Below are 24592 nucleotides of genomic sequence, written 5' to 3' on the forward strand. Positions count from 1 at the left end.
GTGGGAAATAAAAAAGGCTGAAGCTGGCATATGTATACCTATTTTGAGACCTGTACTTCCAGAAAGTGAAGAAGGGTCTTTAAAATAGGGTTGAGTAATTTTGTGCCATCAAGGCAGTTGCACGATGATCACTTGGCAAGGGGAGGGGAAAGATACAGTGGGCTAGGAGCAAATTCAAAACAAGACCAGCTTGTTATAGGAAGGCTGTAAAGGAAAATGTTTCCATCAAAAGCATGAGAGACAGTTTCTAGTAAAGGCACAGTAATAGACTAAATGACCTGAAGGTTTATTCTTCCACCGTGGCCTTTTTGTTCTGAAGTTCTTTCCCAGATACCTCCCTGACTGCTGCAGCTATCTGCTGATCGTGTATTGGTTACTCTCAAGAGCATCATCTCTAACTGATGCCTTTGTGAAAGGTTTTGCTGCCACTCTTTAAAAACCAGCAGCAGCTGCCTTCTTCCCGGGCTGTATCTAAGTACTCTGTAGCCAGCAGCTTAAGCCCTTGTGCCCAGTACCTTTTCCTGTCTAATCTTGATGTACAGCTATCTTTCTCTGGATGGAAAGAGTATGTTATCAAAACTTCCTGCTTTCTTTGTTCACGTTGAAAGAACACGGAAATGGGCAAATCTTGTGCTTATTTACATGAGCAAATAGGTTTGAAACTATGAGCCACTAGCCTGTTCTTATTCTGCAGTGTTTTTAAACAGCAACCATTATATACCAGTGTGACCCCCTTCGAAAGGGACTGCAGTACTGGGGCGCTTCCTAGGCATGCCATCAGCTTGGCATGTGAGAACTTATGATGTCCTGTGGCTGAAACATGCTGTCCATGCTCTTTTTGTCCTAATGGTTGTTTTCTGTCTTGAGACTTAATTCATCCTTTGTGTGTTTTATTTTAGCCTGGTTGTTCCTGTAGTGCTGTGTTATTTGTAACAACACTTCTCATGTGTTTTCACATTTTGGAGTTAGTTTTGTAGATGGTATGGTGAGGGGTTGTTCATGGCATGATGGCACATGTTCACCTGAATGAGGGACTTGCCAGTGGTGACTCTGCATCATTGCTGACAGCAGAGAATGTTGTTTTCATTCTATTTAGCTTTAAATCAGTCCATTTTCTATCTAAAGCTGCTTGGCTTGAAGAAAAATTGGTTTGCTGGGGCGGGAGGAAAATAAGTAGCTTTATTCAATGTGTATGTTCCCTCACCTGAAAGCCCCTTGGCTGGATTTTCTACTGCACTGTCACAAACCCCATCCATCTCTTCAATTTCCTCAGAAGGAAGAGAGGATTTGCAGGTTAACCAGCTGGAAATGCAAATACGGATAAAACCAGACATACAGAAGACAGATGTGGACTTTTCAGAAATTCTTAATGCAATACAAGAAAGTAAGTTATTCCTTGGATGCAAAATTTGGCTTATGGTAGAAGAATCAATTGAGATGCACTGAAATTATAACCGAAGGAACATACAAAGTGATGAACTGAGTGATAAGTGAGTATGTATCAATAAAATCTCTGAGAAAAATCAATGTGTTATTGAAGGCCAGTAAGAAACCTTTTAGTATCAGAGAAGTCTTAGTAAGAATTTGAATTATTTTGTGCCTAAGGATTCCAGCAGTATATATTTCCTATGCAGAAGTAATTAGAAGTATTAAGATTCCTGTTATTTTTAATCCATTCTTTACACTTTTGAATGGCTGCATGAACAAATAATGTCGTGCAAATGCTGCAGTCTGGGATCTGTCGTGCAAATGCTGCAGTCTGGGATCTAAGACTGGATTTAAAGTTCTAGCCGTTTCAAAGTGCTGGAGTATAATCACAATTTTGCAGATGGTAATTTTGGGGAGTGGAAGTGACGACCTTGTCACAACAACTGAAGGCCTGTTCACATGTAATGTGCTGTGGACTAAGAATTGATTGGTCCACCCTTCCTAAATCAAATTGCAGAATGATCTCAATACTTCTGCTAGAAGAAATATTACTCCCTTAAACAGTGGAAGACACCCCCCCTACCAAAACTGATGCGACTCTAGAATCCAAAAGAATCTTGAATTTTAGTGGGAATTTTCCATAATAGATTGAAGACTCTTAGACAGGCTGAGAATCAAATTGCATGGCATGGCTTTGTGGTTTCCCTTTTTCAGTTTTATTTCAAACTAGGTGTTTTGTGTAGCAATTTTCTATAGTGAAAAACAGCAACATATATTCTTGAATGATAAAAGATGTATAAGAATGTGTAAACCCCTGCATTCTGCCTGATTTTTGTCTTATCAAGAAGGAACCATACAGTGGTAGGGTCAGGTCATTTGGTGTTGGTATTATTTGGGGGTAAAGGGAAAACTCTCAGATTAGTATAACAAGGGTAATAATCTGAAAACTAATCACCTCATTATTTAAGATCTAGGTTTAGGATGAACCCTGTGCTTTGTGACTTAAAAAGCTTTTCCTGTCAGAAAACCTTAATATGAGATTTTGCTTTCTTCCCCTTCTCCACACCTGCACAGCCCAGATACAGGCCTGGGGGCAGTTGGGATGTGGACTGGAGAGGCTGAAAAGGCATTAGAGTCTTCCAGAGGCTGAATAGACAAGATAGATAAGCAAATTAAAGATGGGAGAGGCCATACTGGAATGTAAGGAACAGTTATCTTCTCAGTTTCAAGCACATGGCTGAGAAGAATAAAAATGGGTTATCTGTCTAAAATGATTAGATGTTGAGATTAAATTTATTAACGGTGTTTGCCCAAAGCAACTTCTTTTTAAAATGGCCATATCTCAGCTTCCCTTGGGTACTGTGTCTGATTATATGCCTGTGCTGAATAATCCCACATTTTCATTCAACAGGACACAAATTTGCTTATAACCTCAAATGATACACTTCTAGATTAAAACCCTTGCTTCTTTTAAAAGTATGCCAATTTTCTGTGGCCATAAAGGTGGTGTTCCTCTGACTTGAACACAGGGGTTTTCAATGAAGGTATTAAGACCTTAATTCATTGTCTATGCTCCCTTTGCGATCAACAGAACACAATTAGCATGTCTACAGCCCAGTTTGTCTCATTTGAAAGTAGGTGTCTAATATAGATTAGATCTGCAATTTGGAAATGGCTATTTGCCTCTGCGGCCTGCAGGTGGAATTTAGGGAAATAACCTAACTTGAATCACTACCACAGCTTAGACACAAACATATGCACTGTGGATGAGTAAATCTAGGTGAATGCTACTCTAAGTAAAACAAATATATGCTAGTGATTAATGAATATAAACTGAAAAGAAGTAGGCTCTCAAACTGTTTTAGCAATTTGAATATAATTGCAAAACTGAATAGCATTAAACAAAGAGTCTTTTAAGAACTAACATTTTAATTCATAGAATTTTTTCTAGCCATTTGAGAAGGATACAACTTTTACAGCCTTGGACACTGTTTTTTCCTTATCCAGACCAGATATGGTTGCTGTTGGGAAGTTAATCTGTATGTCCTTCAGTTGCATTTTCTTCTGGAAAGACAAAAGGATTGCTATGACTGTACAACTCGGTTTGCAAAGGCTTGTTACATGTCCAGGAGAATGCCTTCTCAGCTGCAGTCTGTTGGGATATCACAATTAAGATAAACATGCCTAAATACTTTTTCTAGTGTGGTTGCTCTGAATAGTTATTTTTATTTCCAGTTGATGTTAGCACTGAATGAAAATTTTAAAAAGCTAACAATGCTTTTAAAGACTACATATTATTTCTTGCCAGCATGAGTTTACCGAGCGTTTCTCTATTCAGGTGGTACCTTGTGCAACTTTAGCTAGCTGGTACATGTTTCTGTTTGGTAGGCTGCCAAGAGTGATTGTTCAACAGCAGAGATTTATTTATTTAGAGTTACTTAAAACAAACATTTTGCTCTAAAGCTACTTTTTTTTTTGCTTGTACCTGACTTAGACTGCAAATGAAGATAAAGATTTACCATATCGTTATTTACTGCTATGTGAATATACTACTATTATAAAAGACTTAAAAGTAATTTCTACATCAGAGCTAAATTCTGCATTTAAGTATCATAGCTCATGGTGGAATGTTAAACACATTTTTCTAAAGATTTCTGGTGAGTCTTTTATAAAACAGTTTCTTCTTGACCACATGATATTCAGAAATTTTCTGTAGTCCGAGACATCCAGAAACAATAATTACTAATCTGAAAATGGCTATAGGCACACAAAACAGGGTGATACATCTGACCCTAAATGAGACTTGTAAACTATACAGCAAAGGTGTCAAGGTTCTGCATGAATGGTCTGTCAGGTAGAAACCAGAATGACCAGCTGCTGCCTACTCACAGCCTGTACACATGCCACAGCCAGAAGCAGAGCAGCCCAGGGCATCTGGAGCAGCCCCAGCCCTGGTCATCAGGTACCTACCTGGTGCGGGGGGGGCCGTGGCCAGGCAGGGCAGGGCTGTAGGGAGCTGAAGAGCAGCCCTGCTGTGGTATCACTCGGGCAGGGGCTGGCAGACCTGGGGGCCTGAAATGGGGTCCTTGAACCTGGGCAGGGTTGGGGGAACCCTGGGGGGTCCAGACAAGGACACTCAGGGCTGGGGGTGACCTCAGGGCCATGACAAAAGCTAGCAAAGGCTTTCATGGCTTTTTCCTAGTTATTACACTGAGAAGATGGACTTCCTATGGAAAAGCAGTAAATAGCTTTATTTAAAAAGGTCAGATCTCAAGCTTTTTTAATGAATTCCTATAACTTGCTTGAATGTATGAAACTTATTTTTATTGCCAATGTAGTAAACTTAAAATTCTAAGAAATCTCTGGCTTTTAAAAATATTTTTCAAAATCCAGTTTACATTGACCCTCACTAAATTTAATAAAAAAAAATGATTCTAACATTTTAATTCTCGTAATCTGGAAGCCAGATATCAGCGAGTTTCCTGAGATGGGGTTGCTGATCCACTGTGTAGTTACTGAGTTCAGCATTTAGCATAATAAAAAGTTCAGGGCTGTGTAGCATCTGTAGGAAGGCCTTGTTGAAGCAAAGATTTTTAAATTGTATCTGCCAGCTTTATGAGTGCAGAAAAATGTTTCTATCAAAAAATCAAAATAAATGCTGTAGAAACATAACATGTACTACAAGATGCAGAAGGATTCTTGGATTTTTGTACTAGAACATTTATTCTTTGCAAGTATCTGCTAAACAGGTATTTAAGGGGTATTCTACAATATTGATCCTCTGAAACCCAATCATTTTTTCTACCACCATTAACATGTGGAAATGCTTTATACTTATTATAAACATTGCCATTAAGAATTTTTAAAGAAATTCACTTTTCAGTGTTACTGATAGTTATAAAAGCTTCCAAAGAGCAGTTTCTGGAATATTGATCTTCAGTTTGCATTATCCAAAGCTACAGTATATTCAATGGCTTGGTGTGATCATCGGTAATAAAATTACAATTAATGAACAGAAACATGTTCTCTGAGCATGCTTCCATCTTGTCATGCAAAAACTTAGTCAGGTCACATTTTTTTAATGAAAATTCTTATTTTTAGGCACCTCAGGTTTTGAGTGTCCATCTTCAGAAAGTTAAAGGAGTTATCTTATCTCTGAGCCCTACCAAAATCAGCCTCTTGGTCCACAGTGGCTTGTGGACCTACTGAGATTATGCATGGACACTTATTCAGACTTTACCCAGCATTCAGTTTTCAAAATATGCGGTTCTACTATATTTGTGTTAAAAATATTTGTGCATTCACGTTTTTTTTTTTTTCCTCAAGGGATTCTGGATTATAAAGACATTTTGCTTTCCATAAAATGGAACATGAGGGGGACCAAAGAACTTGCATATTTAAGCTGTTCTAAAACCCGAGGGGGAATTCTTGGTATCTCCTTTAGCAATAGTGTACATGTTGCTCTGTATTCCTGTTAAAGTTCAGTGCTTAAAAAGATGTGACTATACAATAGCACCAGACTGTCTTCCGAATAACGTGTATATGGTAGAATTACGATACACTGTTTTGCTAAGGTCATTTGTGGATATATGCATGTCATGATCTGAAGGAGACAGAAAAGACTGAGCCCTGATTATGCCTTTAGCAACATTTGACCATGTAGGTGTCATGTCCATTGGAGTGGAGTGGCTGAGCTACCTACAGGCAACCCGAGAGTTGGCTTGGAAGTACCATCACCATTATTAAAGTAAACAGAATTTGCTTTTTAAATTATTGATTTAGTTTTGTGCAACAGTATTTTATGATTTATTTTTTTAAGTATCCAATGAGGCTGAAGGTAGAAAAATGGTCTCAGCAAATGTTAGGGCCCCATGTTTAGTGTCAGTGACAAATGAAATACTAAAAGCGTATTTTCAAAAGCATATGCATCAAGGCAACTACAGTGTAAAGAGCTTTGCTGTCTCACCAGCAACACACCGTTACTACAACTGGAAAAAGGTAACAGATACCTTTAGCGCTGATGAGGTAGTTCAGCACGTCACTACTTATCCTATTTGCTGAAGTTACCAACCAGCATGCCAGTTATATGCATACTTCTGATAGAAGCAATTTTCTTCTACAGGCAATTTGGACAGGTCCTGGTAGATAATTTCCCAAATCAGCTGAGATTCACTGCTTCCACAACTTCTAGTCACTGCTGAGATGAGCTGGATTTTAAAGTGACCTTGAAATAAGATATTTTTTTTACTCCTCACAAGTCTTCAGAATAAACCAGTAATTCTCTGCTTGAAACCCCCAGACACATTCATTCTCTTACACACTAAGTTGTGTATCTCAAAACACTCACTTAAAAACCATGTATTTTGCAACCCAAAGCATTATTAGCATGTCAGGAAGCAGCAATTCTGGTATCTCAAAGGTCTCATCTTTTGTACCAACGTATAAAATGGCAGGAAGAATTATACTCAATGGCAGGAAAATACTAGTTCAAATTCCATTGAGCATAGCATACAGGCAGAATTTTCATTTTCACATTTTTCGTTGCCCCTGTCTGCAACAGATAAATTTCTTCATAATCCCCAGAGAGCTTCACTATTTAATTATTTCTGTATTTTCCACAGTAGTTTTCAGACTATATTGAGGTGTTGGATCACATACAGGTTCATGTGTTGCTCTCATGGAGGCACTCTTCTGGGTTTCAGTTTAGTGAAATTTCAAGTCATTCAAAATGTTTTCTGTTTCAGTAGTTCTTTCAGTTGAGTATTCGGAAGAATTCTTCTCATATGAACATGTATGCAAAAGCTGTTCATGAACCTACATCCAGATTATTATCTGATGGGATGGAATGTTTCCAGGTTTGCCCTTTGAAACTGTAGGGACAGTGAAGAAGTAGGTGGTTAGACTGTGCTGTTTGCGGCAGTTCCTCTGTCTTTTATAAGCATCTCCTGTATGGCTTTTGTGGATTGAAATGGATCAAGGTGGCAAGAAATTCTTTAATGTTACTGCTGCATGTGCTACAAACTGGAGTGGGTTTTTTTTGCCTTTTAAGTCTCCTAAACCCTCTGTAGTTCATCCTAGGACAGACTGAATACAGCCACAGTGACACTGATGAACGCAGGCTCTCCCCATCACATAAACCAAAATGCCACCAGGATGCTCTTCGCCAACCCTGTCAGTAAGCTCATCCCTAGCTGGGAACAGGATGGTGTGAGGCCAAGGCTGGTTTTAAAGTGAAAAACTCCATCCTAGGTATTTGTCTCTAATGGTATTCTGGCACTATTCAAAAAAGCAGGATAAGTAAAATAAATGGACTGATAGTAAAAACAGCTTTAAAATGACAAGAGAAATTTAGTATCCACCAAAAAAAAAAAAAAAAAAAGAAGAAGTTTTATATCTCTGTGTTCACAGACTATGATGATACACACAATATAAAAGAAAGTGAAGTAGGTGATGCTGTTACTTCGATATCTCCATAAAAGATGAACAGGGGGTGCTATGTAAAACTGATGAATTATGATATGAAGTGTTAAGTAGGGATTAAATATTGTGCAAAAATAATATTGGGATACAAAGAATGATAGTTAGATTAGTCATTATGCAATCCCAAAATTGCTACACTCAAGTAGTGGTATCTTATTCTAAAAATTGTTAATTTAGCACAGAATTTCTTATTGTTATACTGTCTACATGAAAAAAAAATAATGAAAGTATTTAAAACTCGGAATCTCTATGAAAAATGATGCTGCTTGGATTAGGTCATTAGTCTAGTGTGTAGAGTGGATTAATTTGGACGTGAAGATTTTTCTATTGTTTCTGAAATTTTTGGTGGCTTTATAAGTATTGCAATCAAAAATACAATGTATGGAATTAACCTTGTCCTTAATTTATGCATGAAAATGAAGAAGAAGGGTTCTTGAATATTTTGGTAGGGTTTTCTTTTTTATCTACCAACAGCTGTAATAACAGACTTTAGATACTGTGAAAGACATGTAGAAAAAGGGAGCAATCTCTTCCCCATGTTCATGATTGATAGGAAAAGAATAATATATTTAAATTGCAACATAGGTGCATATTCAGGATGAATATTATGAAGAAAACTTTCTTCTGCTTGTGATAGTTAAAAACAAGTCACCTGCAGAGACTGTGGAGTTGGTAGCATTGGAGATTTTTTTAAAAGGTTTCTTAAAATGGGCTATAGTCCCTGCAGAAGGGAACAGTGAAAAGGTTACAAAATGCTTATGTTTGTTGAGAACAGTTAATGGCTGTTAATTTCTGGCAAGCTATTCAGTCTCTCCACAGTGGGTTTTTATACCTGCAGCCTGTAGTTAGAAATGGTACTAAATTGCCACCAGCAATTAGAGATTTTGCGTGTTCCCTGTTAATATAAATTCTCATCAACAGGAATCACAAGTGCCTGTCACTAAGTTAGGGGAGTTGCAGAGAAGCGAAAGGATCAGGAGGTTTTATTGCACAGAAGAATGATTCCAGATGTCAGTCAAGTTTACAAAAAAAGTGTGAGGGAGAGTGGGCGAGGGAAATTTCTGTCAAGAGTAATAGATATTTGATCCTATTGTAATCGGGGGAGGAGGCTCAGTAGGTGACCTTCAGGGGCCCCTTCTAGCAATTATGACTTTACTGTCATAATTCTGGATTTTGCCTATGAAGCATGAGGTCGGAGAGATGAAGTCTATCCACAGTTGAAGCTTGATCCTCAGCCAAGGCATTTTTCTTCTCCCCACACACATCCCATTATCACCCTTTTGCACCAGGCCTGCAGCGTATGGGGTGCAAAGGTAGACCTTGCTGGCCACAGCCTGCCCACCCTGCATCGCCCATCCAACAGCTGCTTCGTCAGCAGGTCAGTGGTGCTTATGTGGGATTGTAGACTTGCACACCAGCTCTGCCCACAGCTTCTCATCACCTCCTTGCTCAGCAGAGCAGGGAATGTCACCCTAAACTTAGCACTGCTTTAATCTTGAGTACAGTGCCAACCTTTAACTCCTTCTAGTGGTGTTGTATTTTTCAATTGGAGTAAAATTAACACATGACATTGTCATTGCATGAAAGGTGGAGGAAATTCAACCCATTTACTCAAGTAGATCTCTCCTGTCAGGGTACCACTTGGCCCAGGGTTTCCCCATGGTGGGGGGCAGGGCAGGGCCTGGCAGCCTGGGTCTGGCACACCACCCTAGCCAGGGCAAGGAGGGTGGGGGGCCAGGCCCAGGCAGCCAGGCCCTGCCCTGGACAGGGATGGGCCAAGGCCAGGCCCATGGGCTGACACCTGTATCAGCCCCAGTGGGAAGCACCAGGGTCAGGCAGAGCCTGGGGATGCCCGGACCAGGTGTCCCCACAGTGCTATCTGGGGGTCTGGAGGCAAGGGGCCACTCTCGGCTGCGCTGGCTCTGCCTTGGCCCCAAGCCCAACCACCAGATCCCCAGGTGCTCTAGGCCCTTCTAAGCGTCACTTTTTATGACAGTTGGGTTTACTATAGCATCCTGTATCTTTAAACTATTTCTTCATGCACAGCTGAGGGCTGTGCAGGAGGTAGATGTGATTATTCCAGATCTACATGCATTAAAACATTCCAAATGCTGCAAAGACAAACTTCTGCCCAGGCTCACTTATTCAATGCCTTTTAAATATTTGAAGTCTCCTGCCTCTGGCTGCCCCACAGGTCTGTACAACTTCTAACTTAATACTTTATGTAGTATGCTAAAAAATCTGCTTCTTTATAATAGCAAATTTTCAGAGACCATACTAATCCAGAAGATAATCTTTTAAGCCACTTACCTCAAGAGAAGCTAAAGAGGTAGCTAACGTATGTCATATTGCGACAGAAAATAATTTATTTTTCATCAGCGAGGTATTGTGGTATCCTAAATCTTTACATGGCTCATTGGTGAAGAAAGCACTCCACCAACGCACATCAGATTTTAAACTTAATATAGTATATACTTACACCAGAACTAAAAAGTAGGATTGTTGATAATGTATTACACTTGGTGTCTTTTTTTTGGTTCGATGGTGATTTGAATGTATATTTTTATTTTTGTTTTTAGTAGCTAAGGATGTCAACATTTTTTTTGATGAGTTAGAAGGTGTGAACAGCCCTTCCAAAGATGATGACTCCTTGCTTCACCATGGTAACTTGACCAGTACTTCTGATGATGCCAGCCGGTTGGAAGTTGTGGGAGAGGTAAGAACAAACAGAATTATTAATATAATAATTATATACTTTGTGCTTTTTATAAAAAGGAAATAAATGTAATTTGATTTAAAAGCTCATTCTCTGCAAGTCAACTTGTATCTGACCTTTCCCATGGGGACTGGTTTTCCATTCTAAGATTATAATGCTGAAATATAAAATAGCTCAAGTTAAAAGGAGGGTTTATTGATTTCACGCACCCCCAGTGAAAAGTCTATACAAGCTTTTGTTGTCTGCTTGTTTTCTGAACCATCTGAGTCTGAGTCTAAAGCTTCACAGCTTCTAAGAATGGAAAAGTTTCCCCTATATTATTCCTTTGGGGGGAAGGAAGGACAAGGAGGAGAATTTATCATAAATCTCTCTTAAGAAGCACTGGGCATTGGGTGTGAGAAACATTCCCTTTCAGTGAAGAACAAGCGACCTGATGGTGTATAATGATGATTCTGAGAACGTACCATGGAGGAATCATTCAGCACATAGTCCCTTTTAAATTATGTCTTAAAGCAGGGAAAGCATTGTGGACCCATGATAAAAATTTGGGCCTAAATTCCTTTTTGTGTCTTTTGTGCAGAAAGGAACATGATATCCTTTGACTTTGCCTCCAGCTGCCTTACAACCCATGGATGTTAGGGCTGTCTCCTCAGGGAGTAAAGAGAAGAGACCAGGGACTTGTCTCCTTTTCCCCACCTCAGAAATGTGGCCATGTTCAGACTAATTACTGGAGTGATCTAATGTTACCTGCAAGCTGTGCCTGAGAACTTTCTGGCAGGGATTGTACTAACAATTAAAAAACACAGGCTGAAGCTCTGCCCTGATCGTGTTTTGTTTACTAGTTTAGTTAAAGTTTGGGAGATACAATTACAGATCATGTCTTTTGCAGGAGCTAGAGGGTTTTGTGATGCAAGTTCTTTTGTTCTTTTGTGAAGCACTGCTGAAAAAAGAGTCACAGATTTTCATTGTGCTAGAAATTCAGCCCATAGAGAGCTGCACTCCTGGAGTGGTTAGACAGATAATTAAAAGCAACAAAATTCAGGGCACCAGAGATATGTTTGACCTTGCTCACAATTTCATCTTCCCCTTTACTCATTCTCTTCTCCAGCTTCCCATACAACTTACAAAGGGCCCTCTTTGCCTGTTTGCACTATAATAGCTTAATCTGACACGATACTCCTGTGTTACATTTTGGCATCATGTACCATATGGTCTTTAACAAAATGGTGCAGATAAAAGCCACATGATCTTTGCAAGTTAAAGAGGAAAAATGAACAGAAAGTGGTCAGAAGGACAAAGGGTGACATAGAGCAAATTATGATGCTGTTAATTTAACAATATTGTAAAACCTTTTTTTTTTTTTTCACTTTGATGTAATCTTTGTTGTTTTTTAAAGGGAAAGGGAAAAAGGGAAAGGAAGTATTTTCCTAGTTGAATTATCTTTTTTTCCTGCATAACTATAATTGAGGAAAATAGCAATGTAAGTCATGTATATGTATAAGAGGGGGAAAAAAACCCAGAAAATTGGAAATCTTAATGGGAGCTGAGGGATGCTGTAGCCTATAAAAAGAAGTTTCAAAGTACTAGGCCTCTGCTTAATTCCAGACGGAAAAGATAACACTGTTTAAATGTTTTGCAGTTTGTATGGATAAATATAGGAACACAGCTATGTAATGGTGGGGTGAAGTCTTTCCTTTCGTTCTTTCAGTTTAGTTTAATATCTAAGAGAGTCTGTGGATCTCCCTTAATGTCATCAGAACAGTGGATCTGGCACTGATAAAAGTCTCTCTAAATGTACTCATGTTTGGTTTAGTTTTGAAACTAACATTGCAGCAGAATTATTTAATATTATTTGTGGCTGAGTTAATTAAAATGAATTTACAATCAAAATAAATTACAAGGACATACCAAAGTTTTTTTATCACTTTTGTTTATCTGACAAGTTGAAATATTGTTTGCTTCAACTGTTAGTTTTTTGTGGTCAATCAGAAGACGCAATGAAGGCTTTATGGATGGAGCTTTATCAAAAGTTCCTTAACAGATGCAGAGCCATACTGGGATTCAGTTTGTCCTTAGGGTAAAGATGTTTGGTAGGGTTTTTTAATTTGTTCTATGTTTCATTCAAACACAGCCACAGTCTGAGCAAGTTGAAGATCACATTCGCTTTATTTGCATTGATCAAAATGTGTTTTACATATGCCAGTATAACAATTAGATATATACTTTACAATTTATATCCAGGGACATACTATCACTAAAATATTGTATTACTTCCACTGAAGTTTCATTTTCTGACAACTGGAGTAGCAGCAGAAATAAGATAATAATTAAAGGAAACTTTATTTAGAGGCTGTATTCTATGTATGCATTTATTCTGCCTTTCTTTCTATGGATCAATAAATCAGTCCTTATCCAAACAAGGGAAAATGATAGAGCTGGAACACAATTTGATTTCTACTTAAATAAGTTTATATGTGCAGAATAGATTTTGTTTTAACCACCTCTTTTATAAATCAGTGCTTCCACTGAAAATTATGGCAGTAAAAAGGTATTCATGTTGAAAAATAAGAATTTTTATGTTCTTTGTGGCACTTAATGACAGCTTGTGCAAATTCAGCTCAGTTTTCTTGTGTATACTTAGTAAAATACAGGCTAAGTACCTAATTTTTTTCCAACAAATCCCTGTCTTCTTCAGTGATCAGGAAGAATATGAAAAGAGATTATCCAAGCTTTCAGAGAAGACTACAAATCTGTTACTTCCTAACTTTTGAGCACTTGGTTTTGCAGCCTACACAATTTCATTATTAGAAAAGTTCCATGTAATTAAATATATTATGATGTCAAGAAGAATATACCAACCAGTGAAGATAGATGGAAAAATGAAGTTGCAGCTTCCACAAAACTATAATCAAAATGGGAAAAGAATATTAAGAAAAAAGAACACACAGAGAAAATATACTTGTTCTTTGATTAGAACTGTGCGTTAAAAACTGGGGGGTTCTGGGATTCTCCTTTTTTCTGCAAAAGTTTGTAAGTTATCACTGTTAGTGGTGGAGGTGTTAACCCTCCCCACCAGCTGTGAAGTTGCATGCAGGGGACTCCAATTTCAAGTAGCCAGAAACAACAGGACAATATGTTCTCTTTAGAATTCAAAGATCCTATCTTCATTGAACTTCCACACTGATAATAACCATATACTGAAATAATAAGGAATGAAGAAAGAATATAATCTCTCATTAAATTAGTAAACATTGGAGTCCCTTCTGATTTACTTTTTTAAAGACCTGCAGGTAAAGTTTTAAATTTCCTTGATTTCCTAAAATTTCCATTTAAAGTTTCTGTAGCTGTTAGGTTTACAAATCCTTTCATTTTGAACAGTGAAACTTTCGGGTAAACCCTTTAGCCTAAAGCTCTCCTAGCATGTATGTGTGTATGAGTTGTATGTTAATGAATGTTGATGACTCCCAATTGTAAGCCTGAAAATAGGAAAACTAGAAAACTACTGCATTCCTTGGTTAAAGAATTCCTGATTATACAACTTCAGATATGCGTATTAGAAATAAAGCTGCCAAGATAGCCAGAAATGCTAAACTTCTTGTTAGAGTGAAGTCTTCCCTGTTCTTCCTTTTCCAGCATCTTCTTTCAGATGAAGGAATAGGCTAGACTACTTTCTCACCAAAAACTGTGGTCAGACTTGGTTCTAGATATATTTTTTAAATCAGTTTAGGAAAACAGAATTTTGAAGTCATAACACAGGGAAAGGAGATGCAATGTCTAGAGAAGAGTCAGCAAAATTCAAGATAGGAGAAAAGTCTCTGTCTGGAATAGTGTAAGCCTGGAATACTGTGGACAATGCAAAAGCCCTGCAGCTGCTATTTCCTGACGTTGCTGGGCCAGCCCTGACTGTCTCCATATCATGATAGGTCCTCAGAGTTCTTGCAAGTCCAGGCTCAGTCTATAAAGCTGACTTACAGGCTATAGAAGAGGGCAGCAGAAAGGCTTCCTTCTCAGAGGCCATACCAATCTAGTAGGGTTTATCAGTCTGGATTTGACATACTGTGTCCCTAAAATGAAAAGAACCTTCAAGTACAGATAAGGGTGTCCAAGCTGTCTTTCAGAGCAAAAAACTACAATATTGTAGTTGAGAGTGTTTCACAAGGCTAAGCGCAAGTAGTTGTCTCAGGAAGTCATATTTATAGGGGAAGAAGTCCTACAAGTCAAATAACTTGGCTAAATCTCATAGATGCTCTTTAATATAAGGTTCTACATGCACTGATGAGTCAGTGTAGGGCAAACCAATTTTCTTCAGAGAAAGATGAAACGTAGGAAGCATAAAGGGCAAATCTATTTTTCCAGTGGAGTCACTACTGCATGATGAGAAAGACACATTCCTTGTAGTAGTTTATGGATGGGTCTGTGCTAATGTTTTAGTTCAGATCAGGAATATACATTTCAAGTGAATCTCTTGATTGCCCCTACCCATGCTTTGTTTGCATTCCAGAGTAGTCTTGGGTTTTAAATGTGGATTCCTTCATAAATAAATCATGAGATGTACTCCAATGAGTCTCCTGGACCAGATTAGAGTCAGCCCAAAGTAAGCCCTCAAGCCTACATAGTGTGGACAGCAGATCCCCAGCACAAATTGTTTTGATCTACAGATCCTTTTCTATTACACCACTTTTCTTGCTAAAATACATGTAGAGACTCTGGGGCCTACAGAACAGGAAGGATGGCTCGCCAGGAGGCTTAGAAATCAGAACTGGACCACCAACCTGACCCACTGTCTCTAAATATTCTATTGCACCCTTCCTTTATTTAAATAACCTTAAATACCCTTTTGGGTTTTCTTTACATCTTCTCAATGTAGATTTTTTTATGGGGAAAAAACCTTCTTGTGCTTCTTGAGCTGTCTTCATATTTAATATTCTGATATCTTGGTAATATCATTTGTCAGAATGATATGCAGTATAGATATAAATGGTTTGTTACTGTTATTTCCTTAGGGCTTAAATCTTCTTGCCTTCTTGTTCAGTTCAAAGAATAGTTCCATTATATCAAGTCTGCATTAGGCTGTGTCAGGAGTCAGGAACTGGAATAAAAGAATCTTAGAAAATTTTCCCTTTCTGCGTTCAGTAAACTGGATGTACCAAGGAGATGGAATGTTTGTGATCCTTTCATTGGTTTTTCCATTGAATCAAAATGCCTGCTGAGAATCAGGAAGATAGCTTACACTAAAATCTTTGAATGGGAATATGGGTTAGGGGTTTTTTTCTGTAACAGTCATTTTTTCCTATTACTACATTCATTTTTTGCGATTTAAATTCAGAAGCAGTTCTCCTATGGAGAAAGTATTTTGAAAATTCCCTACTTTTGCCAGATGTGAAAGGCAAAATACTATTTTTTTTCAGAGATTTGATCATGTGTTACAGGACATGGTTATTTCTTGCAGGAATGGGTGAGCAATTCTGGAAAAACACAGAGAAATTAGCCTAACCCTCGCTGTAGCTTGGAGCTGGACTGATCTTGAGGTCCCTGAAGGTCTCTGTCTGTTATACTGCTATGAGGGAGTGCTGTTTGTTCCCATACATCATTCACAGTGTACATTTTTTTGTATGAAACAGTCCAACCTGCAAACTGCCACACAATTTCAACATCTCTGAAAGTGAAAGCTTAATCCCTGGACAGACCTGGATATGTGGAAGTAGTGCTAAATTGTGAGGCAGATCTGTAGAGGGTTTCATCTCCTGAATTTCTGGAAAAAGGCCAGCAGTTTGGTATTTACATTTCAGGAGAGGGACCTGCCTGACCTCTTATTAACAGTGAAATCAAGTTGTTTCTTTCTGTCAGAGCAAATGTTTGAACACACATATTCTTTGCAGGAAATATCCAAGAAACAGTATTTATTGCATTTATGTACTGCTAGATGAAATGCCAGGAATTATTTTTTAATAAATCCAGTGGGTTTCTTCAGCTATTCCTTAATCAAAAAATATTCTGTAGTTAATCTGATGAGGTGTAGTGTGGTAGGTACAGGTCCTTCATATTGTTGTCTCTGTCCTATGAGGTAGAGGTACTAGAGCCATCACAAAGCAATGAGCACCATGTTTTAGTGTTTCTCACTGCAGTAAATGATTACTTCGTTGTTTATTCTTTTCACATGCACAAAGACATTCTACCATACTAAATTCTTAATTTTAAATTTATGCTTCATTAATACTATTCTCTGCTTTGTTTTATATGTAAGAAGGTATTCCTAATTTTAGGGAGGGCAATGAGGGAGGAAGGTTGGCTTGTGTTCTCTATTCTCTCCTATCCCATGGCTATATGACCATCTGTCTAAGGAGACCTCCTGGTTTTGAGGTGGGGAAGTCTGTACTGCTTTCAGATGACCTCAGAGGCACTGTATGTAAAGCACTTAAAAACTTGAACAGCTTGTTCCAATTCCTTATCTTTTCTGTTGAGTATTACTGAAAACTGATGATGCCAACAGCAACGAAACATTTATCAAGGCAAACTATCGTTACTGAAATGTTGATTTTCTCTTTACAGGAAGTACCTGATAAGAACAAAACCAATGGACTATATTTTAGAGATGGAAAATGTCGGATTGACTACATTCTGGTGTATAGAAAATCCAATCCACAGACAGAAAAAAGGGAAGTATTTGAGAGAAATATCAGAGCCGAAGGACTTCAAATGGAAAAAGAGGTAAGAGACCTTCCTCGAAAAAAAATTACAACATTTAAAGCTGTGTAGAGCCTGAGGGTATGAGTTTTGTTTACTCTTGAAATCCCTTTACTCTGTTGTAGCAGTGGGAAAATGCTTTTAAGCATTCCTAAATATAGGCTATTTATTGCCAGAACAGGGGGAAAGTGTAGCCTAAAGGAAAATCAGACACATGAACTGAAGACCAAAACAAGCTATTAAAGTCATCCTTTTCAACCTTTTGCACAAGTAGGCCACAGAATTTCATCCACCGTGCTGTGCAATAGAGAAAAAAAGTGCTGGGTTTAGATGGCCTAAATTCTACTGAGTGAAATCCACCTTTCTGCACCTATGTTTCCTTTTAGCTACCTGCTCCACTCTGCCGGGGCTCTTGGTGCTCTTTCCAGAGACCTAACTAGGTACCTGCCTTCCTTTTCCTGTAAGCTTAGGCATAGAGACTTGAGCGGTTTTTTGGTATTTTGAAAACAGCTTAAAGTCTCTCCTTCTGTCTTAATCCTGAACATTGAAATAATTGGGCAGTACACGTGAATTGTTTATATCAATGTTATTTCCAACACAATGTGCTCTAACCAGTAAATCTTTTCTGGGAAAAAGTGTAAAACAGAATGTAAAGAGTCTAAAAATGCATTGGTGTGATAGGTAGTAGGAAAAAGGCTTACAGAGACTATCTTTCTTTTGCCTAGACCATGTTTTTTCTTAAACCTTCCTAAGTGTGCTTAAATAGGGCTTAATTCTCACTTCTGTACAGAATAGATATTGATGATTATTTAGCTTTACTTGTGCTTGATCATCTCATGCTAACATGCATTGTCATGCTGCCACTGATGGAAACAGTAGAGGAATTTTCAGGTTATAGGCTTTGGTCAATTATGTAGGTGCTGTACATTATCTCCTTTTCTTTCACTGAATTCCTGGTACATGTGTAGATATTCTGCCATGTACTTGAAAGGCACGCTTTGGAGAACTCTGGGGAGGAAAAAATGGAAGCTGTTTCTCTCCAGAATAATGAAAATGTTTCCTCTCTTTAAACGGTTTTGAAAGAATATGGGTACTGGTGGATGTAAGTTTGTAAAAGCACATCATTGGTGACATTAACCCCTTACCATAAACTGTTCCTTCACATAACCTGGAAGTTAGCGTCTTTAGTGCTGCTGTAGTTGAAACATGTTTTCAATGGCAGCCATTGTTCATTACATGTCTCCCATAAATGTACCACTGTCTGAAGGAGTTGTAACCAAACATCCAAGAATACAAGAGTGTTGCTGCATCTGTTCAACTTCACTTCCTAGAATTCTGCCCTGCTATCTGCCAGGAGAGAGGCTGAAAAAGTCTCTGAAATTTGGGCAGTGTAGAAAATGAATGTGGAATGAATCCTCCCTATTGATACACCTGCCCAATGGTTTCAAACCAATCTTTTCCTACTTTGTGATTTTTACAGATTTTTTTGCTGTGCTAAGGTCAGCAGTGAAAGCTATGAAATGACTTTATATTTTAAGTATTATGAAACTTATTGCGACATTCTGCACATAAATCTTCTTCAAATTGATGATTTAACTGCTTTCTGTAAAGCTTTCTTGTGGTTTTCAAGCCCATTTATTTGTACTTTGCTGCCAAGGCTGCGTGATTGTTCTGTCCATTTGATTATTCATTTAAGTTTCTATTATGCTACTGACATGAAGTTTTATTCCTTATTAATCTCATTTGGCCTTGGTGTGACTTCTTGTCAGCATCAGTAATTGTACATTTTCTAAACTCAGAATGATCAAAATGAGGTTATGTTACATGACTAAGGCTAATGTTTTCAAAATCTAGGGTAGTAATATTTTTTAACATATGACTCTGACCTAAAATTAAACCCTAGCATGTATATTTTATGATCATGTTAGTTTCCAAATTGAATTATAATCCTGAAAGAAATAAGAATATTCTTGGTACACTTCCCTCCCCATCCCCACAGAGTAACAACTGTGCTGCTTAACACTTAGGTTTAAACTAAATGGTGTAATCAGTTAATGCCTAGATGATTTCTCAGTATTTTTACTTCTTTTTTTGGTAAGACTATGCATCTTTCTAAGTTTCAGTTCTGGAAGATTTCAACAGCCCATCTGTTTTCTGGTTGTTCATATATAATATATTGCTTCCACTGGAAAAAGTTTCTCCCAGATAAAATGAGAGAATTATCTGTGGCTTTGGCCACAAAACTTATACAGAGGCAACAGGCTGTAACTGCTGGTCTGAAAGAAAATTTTTGCCTTCTGTGAATTTGTGTGGTTGTTGGTTTATTCTCCTTTGACTTCTGGCTGTTCATATATTGACATTTGATTGTGTTAGTCCTGCTTTTTTAATTGAAATCAGTAACAGAGAGGAAAACTTTCAGAGCTGTTCACATCGCAATTTCAAAAACATATTCCTCAGTAACACTTCAGAGCAAAAAATGAATTGCAGTGGCTTGCTGACAAGTGTTGCACAGCAAAATACCTAGGAATTGATGAGTGCAGGAAGCGAAGTGTTCACTTAACAGCATGAAATGAGAAACTGAATCTGAAATGAATCTGAAAATGTTGAGATAACTTCAGGCACAATGTAAAGAACATGTAGCTGAGAAAGGTCTGAGCAGGTATATGTTTCTGACTCTAGAAAAAGGTGATAACATTTTGCAGATATTCCCCAATGAATTTACACTCACATTCTTCAGCTATACCGTACCACTCTCCCATGGAAGTTTTGCCTGATTTGATGCTCTGTATATCCAGTAGTAAACAACAAGGGGATCCCAGACCAAGAAACAGATTACTGACTTAGTGAAGGTATGGAAAACAGAGCTCTAAGAATGAATGATAATTGAGTGGAACAGCATAAATAATTTTCTAACCTTTCTCCCTGCTTTTCAGTGGATATTGGGTCTAGATAGGATGACTGTGTTGTCCCAGTCCAACATGGATCACGTCCAAGACATGATCATATGCATAGAACCTCTAGGTGAGTTAATTGGAAATATAGGTCATTCCAGGAAAGGAGACTTTATTTTCTTTTCATCCAGATATAAAATTTCCAGTATTGATTTATCCTTTTTTTACAATGTCTCACAAGTGAGAGAACTATGATTATCTGGCTCTGAGATTATTGATGATCCTACCGTTTTCATTTTTTAATATTCTTTGAAACAGACTTACGTATTGGGTAAAATGGAGAGGGCGGTCTTCAAATGGAGCAAGTTCTTATCAGAGATGAGGTACTAAGAGCATTGCCAGTTTGTAGGCACTCATACCTTCTGTAAATGTTACATTATACCTTCCAAAGTTGACTGGCAAATGGTTAACAGGAGGCAGGATATTACTGTCCACATTCTGAGGGTACGTTGCGTATTTATCCAAATACAAGGCAAACCTGAGACTAAGATCAGCCCACTGACACTCATAAAAAAATAACTTATGATCACTTTTATGTAAAGGGAAAATGCTGATAATGTCTGTCATTCAAAATATAGTTCATCCCTCTGGGACAGTAAAAAACCAGCATTTTTCTGGAAAACCTATCTTTTCAAGAAAGAATGAAGTCAGCATTGCATTGGGCCTGTGTTATTTTTCACAAGAATAAAGATTTATAAATTTAACCTCTTGGCCAAAATCCAGCTAAGTTCCCTTATCCCAAATTATGCCTGCAGCTTCAATTAATGTATTTTAATCCCTGTCCTAGATGATCAAGTAGACCTAAGCTGCCGTACTGTACAGAACAGTAACTGCACTGTACTGGTACATGGATACAGTATTACAGACATCTTTCAGTAAAGTACTTTAAATTATACTACCCAATAAACATGCACAGAGGTAGCTAGCATGGAGCAGCTACCTTGTTGATTTGCAACCTATTTAAGATGGACTATAATGAAAGGCAAATGTAGGATACAGGCAAGGTAGTTCAAAGATATCTATTTCAGATGAACACAGACCACCCTTGGATTTGTAATTTGTAAAGAAGAAAGATGTTATCTTAGATTTAAGTAAATACTGTGTATCCAGAATGAATGTGATGTTGGGTAGGATCTGGTCATGTAGCCCTAGGAATAGACTAAATTTAGTCTGAACTTTGCGTGTTTGGGGGAGTTTTTTTGCTTCTCATGACTGCACTAAAGTAATTCATACAGAATAGCTCTGCTACTAAATGTACTTGATGTATTTTGTGTCCAAAGTTTATAATTTGTAAGTTGATTAGATACAGTTTATTTGAAAAGACAATTGACATGCCAGTAGTAATTGATAGATAGATGTAGTAAAGGGCAACTAATCACATAAGTAGTGAAAGCAGTCTTCAGGTCCTTTATTTTATATACTTTGCATATTTATGTATAGTAATGTTTCAGCATAAAAGCAATGAACTGCTTTAAAGCAAAAGCATTCCTTACTGCCTTAAAAAGGAAGTCTCCTCACAGCTACTGGATGTGGAATGTGTTTCAAGAACTAGTTTCAGATATTTTAGAAAAAGCTATCAATCCATTTGGCATCTGCCCACATATTGATCTTTGCATCTCCCAGATAAAAGATGTTACTATGGTGTAACGGTCCGGTTTTCAGGAACAATCCAAATTGTGTGCTGCCCAATTAAAACTTTAAACATTGCCACCATAAGTGTCAAGCTGTCACCAGGGCATCTCTAATTGCATTTACTCCCTGCTCAAGCAGCAGCTGACATTTCTGGGACATCTGGCAGCCAATATGCAGCTGGTGTATACAATAGGCAGTAGAAATATATAATATGTGTTCTCTGGAGAAAACCAAAAAGACAGGGAAGAAAAGCACAGTACAAGCTTCACTTTTGTTCTGTGAACAAGTATCTACTAGCAGGTATAATCTGAATCTGAAAGTTATGTTAATCTGAGACTAAAAGTTATGTTTAGAGATCTTTTTCAGTAGTTGGTGCAATATAATTACAGGATACTACTATTTCATGACTTTTCAAGTTTGCAAACAGATGTAGATAGGTTCATGGCGAGGTAGCAGGAGTTATATGAAGCAGTTTCTCTTAATGTGGCTGTATCTTTGCACTTAGGGGACAGGAGTTCAGAGGCTAGAAACATGTATTCAGTAAGAGACTTATATTTAGCAGCAACTTGGAGCCTGGTTTAAAATGATGAATGCTGAGAGAAATTACAGATGACAGAAAAAGCACACAATATAGTATCTCTGTGACTCTTGACTCATCCCTGAGCGTAAAACCAAAATAGACTTATGACCATGTTAAAGTAAGGTAAAATAAATAAAGAAAGAATATAAAAAAACCCAGCTTCAAAGACTGAAATTTTAAATACATTTGTGCTCAGAAAGTGATGTTGTGGAAGAGATGTTATAATCTACAGCTGTTGCTCCTGAGTATAGTCAAATATTATCATCTTTCTTTCTGGCAAAAATGACATCTACTTGTTAGTGCTGCAAAGCCAAAACAGTTACGTAAGACTGATCTGCTTTTTTCTAGTTTGTGCATCATCACTGCAATTGTTCATGAGACTCCCGTTACATAAACTTTATTGCTGATTGTGATTCATAGGCAGAAAAGAATTAAGCTGACTTCCAGACCCCAAGTGATGTTTGCAGATCTGAGTGAGGAAAGGTGTTTTATAAACTTAGCTTATGTAATTTGGTTCTCTGAGAAGCAGTGCACATAAAAATCTCAGTGCCTTTGGAGTTGACTCTGAAGTTTCTTTTTCAGTTATGACTTCAGTTTATTCAATCACTGAAAGAAAAACAAGTTGTTTGTAATTTGTTGCTGATATCAATATTAATTTAACCAACCAGGTATACAGTTTATAACAGAACTCTCAGCCTATGGCCAGCTAACTATTTGCAGCTTGCCAGGAGAATTCGTGGGGTGGCCAGAAGCAAGCTCCAGGTCAGTTGGGGAATCTTCTCCTGGCTGCTAGTTTCCCTTTGGTGCTCGTATCCTTTCCCTGTCAAGTTAAGCTTACTCTGCACATACCAAAAAACGTTACTTGCTAGAGAAAGGGTGGCTAGGGAAAGCTTCCACCATGAAAATTACATCTGCTGCCCTCTGAGCTTTTTTTACAGAGACAAAGATATCTGTGAGCATGCACTACGTGAGATATGTGCTAGGAAGCTCCAGAACAGCTCTGTGTGTGATGATCATCCATACTGTGCAGGTATAGTAGGTCAGGCCACAAGGAGGATGCTGTCTATGGCTAACAGACTTCTCTTTAGGACAAACCAGCATTTGCACAAAACTAGGCCCTCTTGGTCTGTGGAGAAGATCAGATGTTGCATTGGGTTTGCATGGTAAGATTTTGGTAGCAGGGAGGCTACAGGACTCGCTTCTGTCAGAAGCTGCTAGAAGCTTCCCCTGTGTCTGAGAGAGCCAATGCCAGATGGCTCTAAGATGAACCCACTGCTGGCCAAGGACAAGCCTATCAGCAATGGTGGTAGCATTTCTGTGATAATATATTTAAGAAGGGCAAAAACACTTCTGTGGAATGGCAACCAGAAGAGAGGTCTGAGAACATGTAAGAGAAACAACTTAGCAGACACCAAGGTCAGTGAAGAAGAAGGCAAGGAGGAGGTGCTCCAGGTGCCCGAGCAGAGATTCCCTGCAGCCTGTCATGAAGACCATACTGAGGCAGACTGTCCTACAACACATGGAGGTCTACAGTGGAGCAGATATCCACCTGCAGCCCGTGGAGGACCCCACACTGGAGCAGGTGAACATACACAAAGGAGGCTCCAATGCTGTGGAAAGCCTGCACTGGAGCAGGCTCCTGGCAGGACCTGTGGAGAGAGGAGCCCATGCTGGAGCAGGCAGGACTAGTGAACCAGTGGGGGTCCACACTGGAGCAGTCTGTTCCTGAAGGACTACACCCTGTGGAAGGGACCCCAACTGCAGCAGTTTGTCAAGAGGTGCAGCCTGTGGGAAGGACTCATGTTGAAGAAGTTCATGGAAGACTGTCTCCCATGGGAGGGACCCCATGCTGGAGCAGGGGAAGAGTGTGGGGAGGAAGGAGTGGCAAAGACATATGATGAAATGAACACAGCTCCCATTCCCCATCCCCCTGTGCAGCTTGGGAGGAGGAGGTAGAGAAAATCAGGAGTGAAGCTGAGCCCAGGAAGAAGGGAGGGATGGAGGGAAGGTCTTTTTAAGATTTGGTTTTATTTCTCATTACCCTACTCTGATTTGATTGATAAGAAATTAAATTAATTCCTCCAAGTTAAGTCTGTTTTGCCCATGACAGTAATTGGCGAG

General features: G+C 38.5%; 1 protein-coding gene across 6 annotated transcripts in view; it reads left to right on the forward strand.

Moving 5' to 3' along the window:
• ANO4 (anoctamin 4) overlaps positions 1-24592 on the forward strand; it is a 202726-nt gene that overhangs the window by 81458 nt on the left and 96676 nt on the right. For 5 of the 6 annotated variants that reach the window (XM_040596624.1, XM_040596618.1, XM_040596619.1 and 2 more), the window contains exons 3-4: positions 10488-10624; positions 17174-17332. In XM_040596624.1, coding sequence (XP_040452558.1) covers positions 10488-10624; positions 17174-17332 — 296 coding nt within the window. The remainder of the gene's footprint in view (positions 1-10487; positions 10625-17173; positions 17333-24592) is intronic. The other variant, XM_040596621.1, reaches the window with a different exon arrangement.

The sequence above is a fragment of the Falco naumanni genome, chromosome 5 (genome assembly GCF_017639655.2).
Source record: "Falco naumanni isolate bFalNau1 chromosome 5, bFalNau1.pat, whole genome shotgun sequence".
Lineage (NCBI taxonomy): Eukaryota > Metazoa > Chordata > Aves > Falconiformes > Falconidae > Falco > Falco naumanni.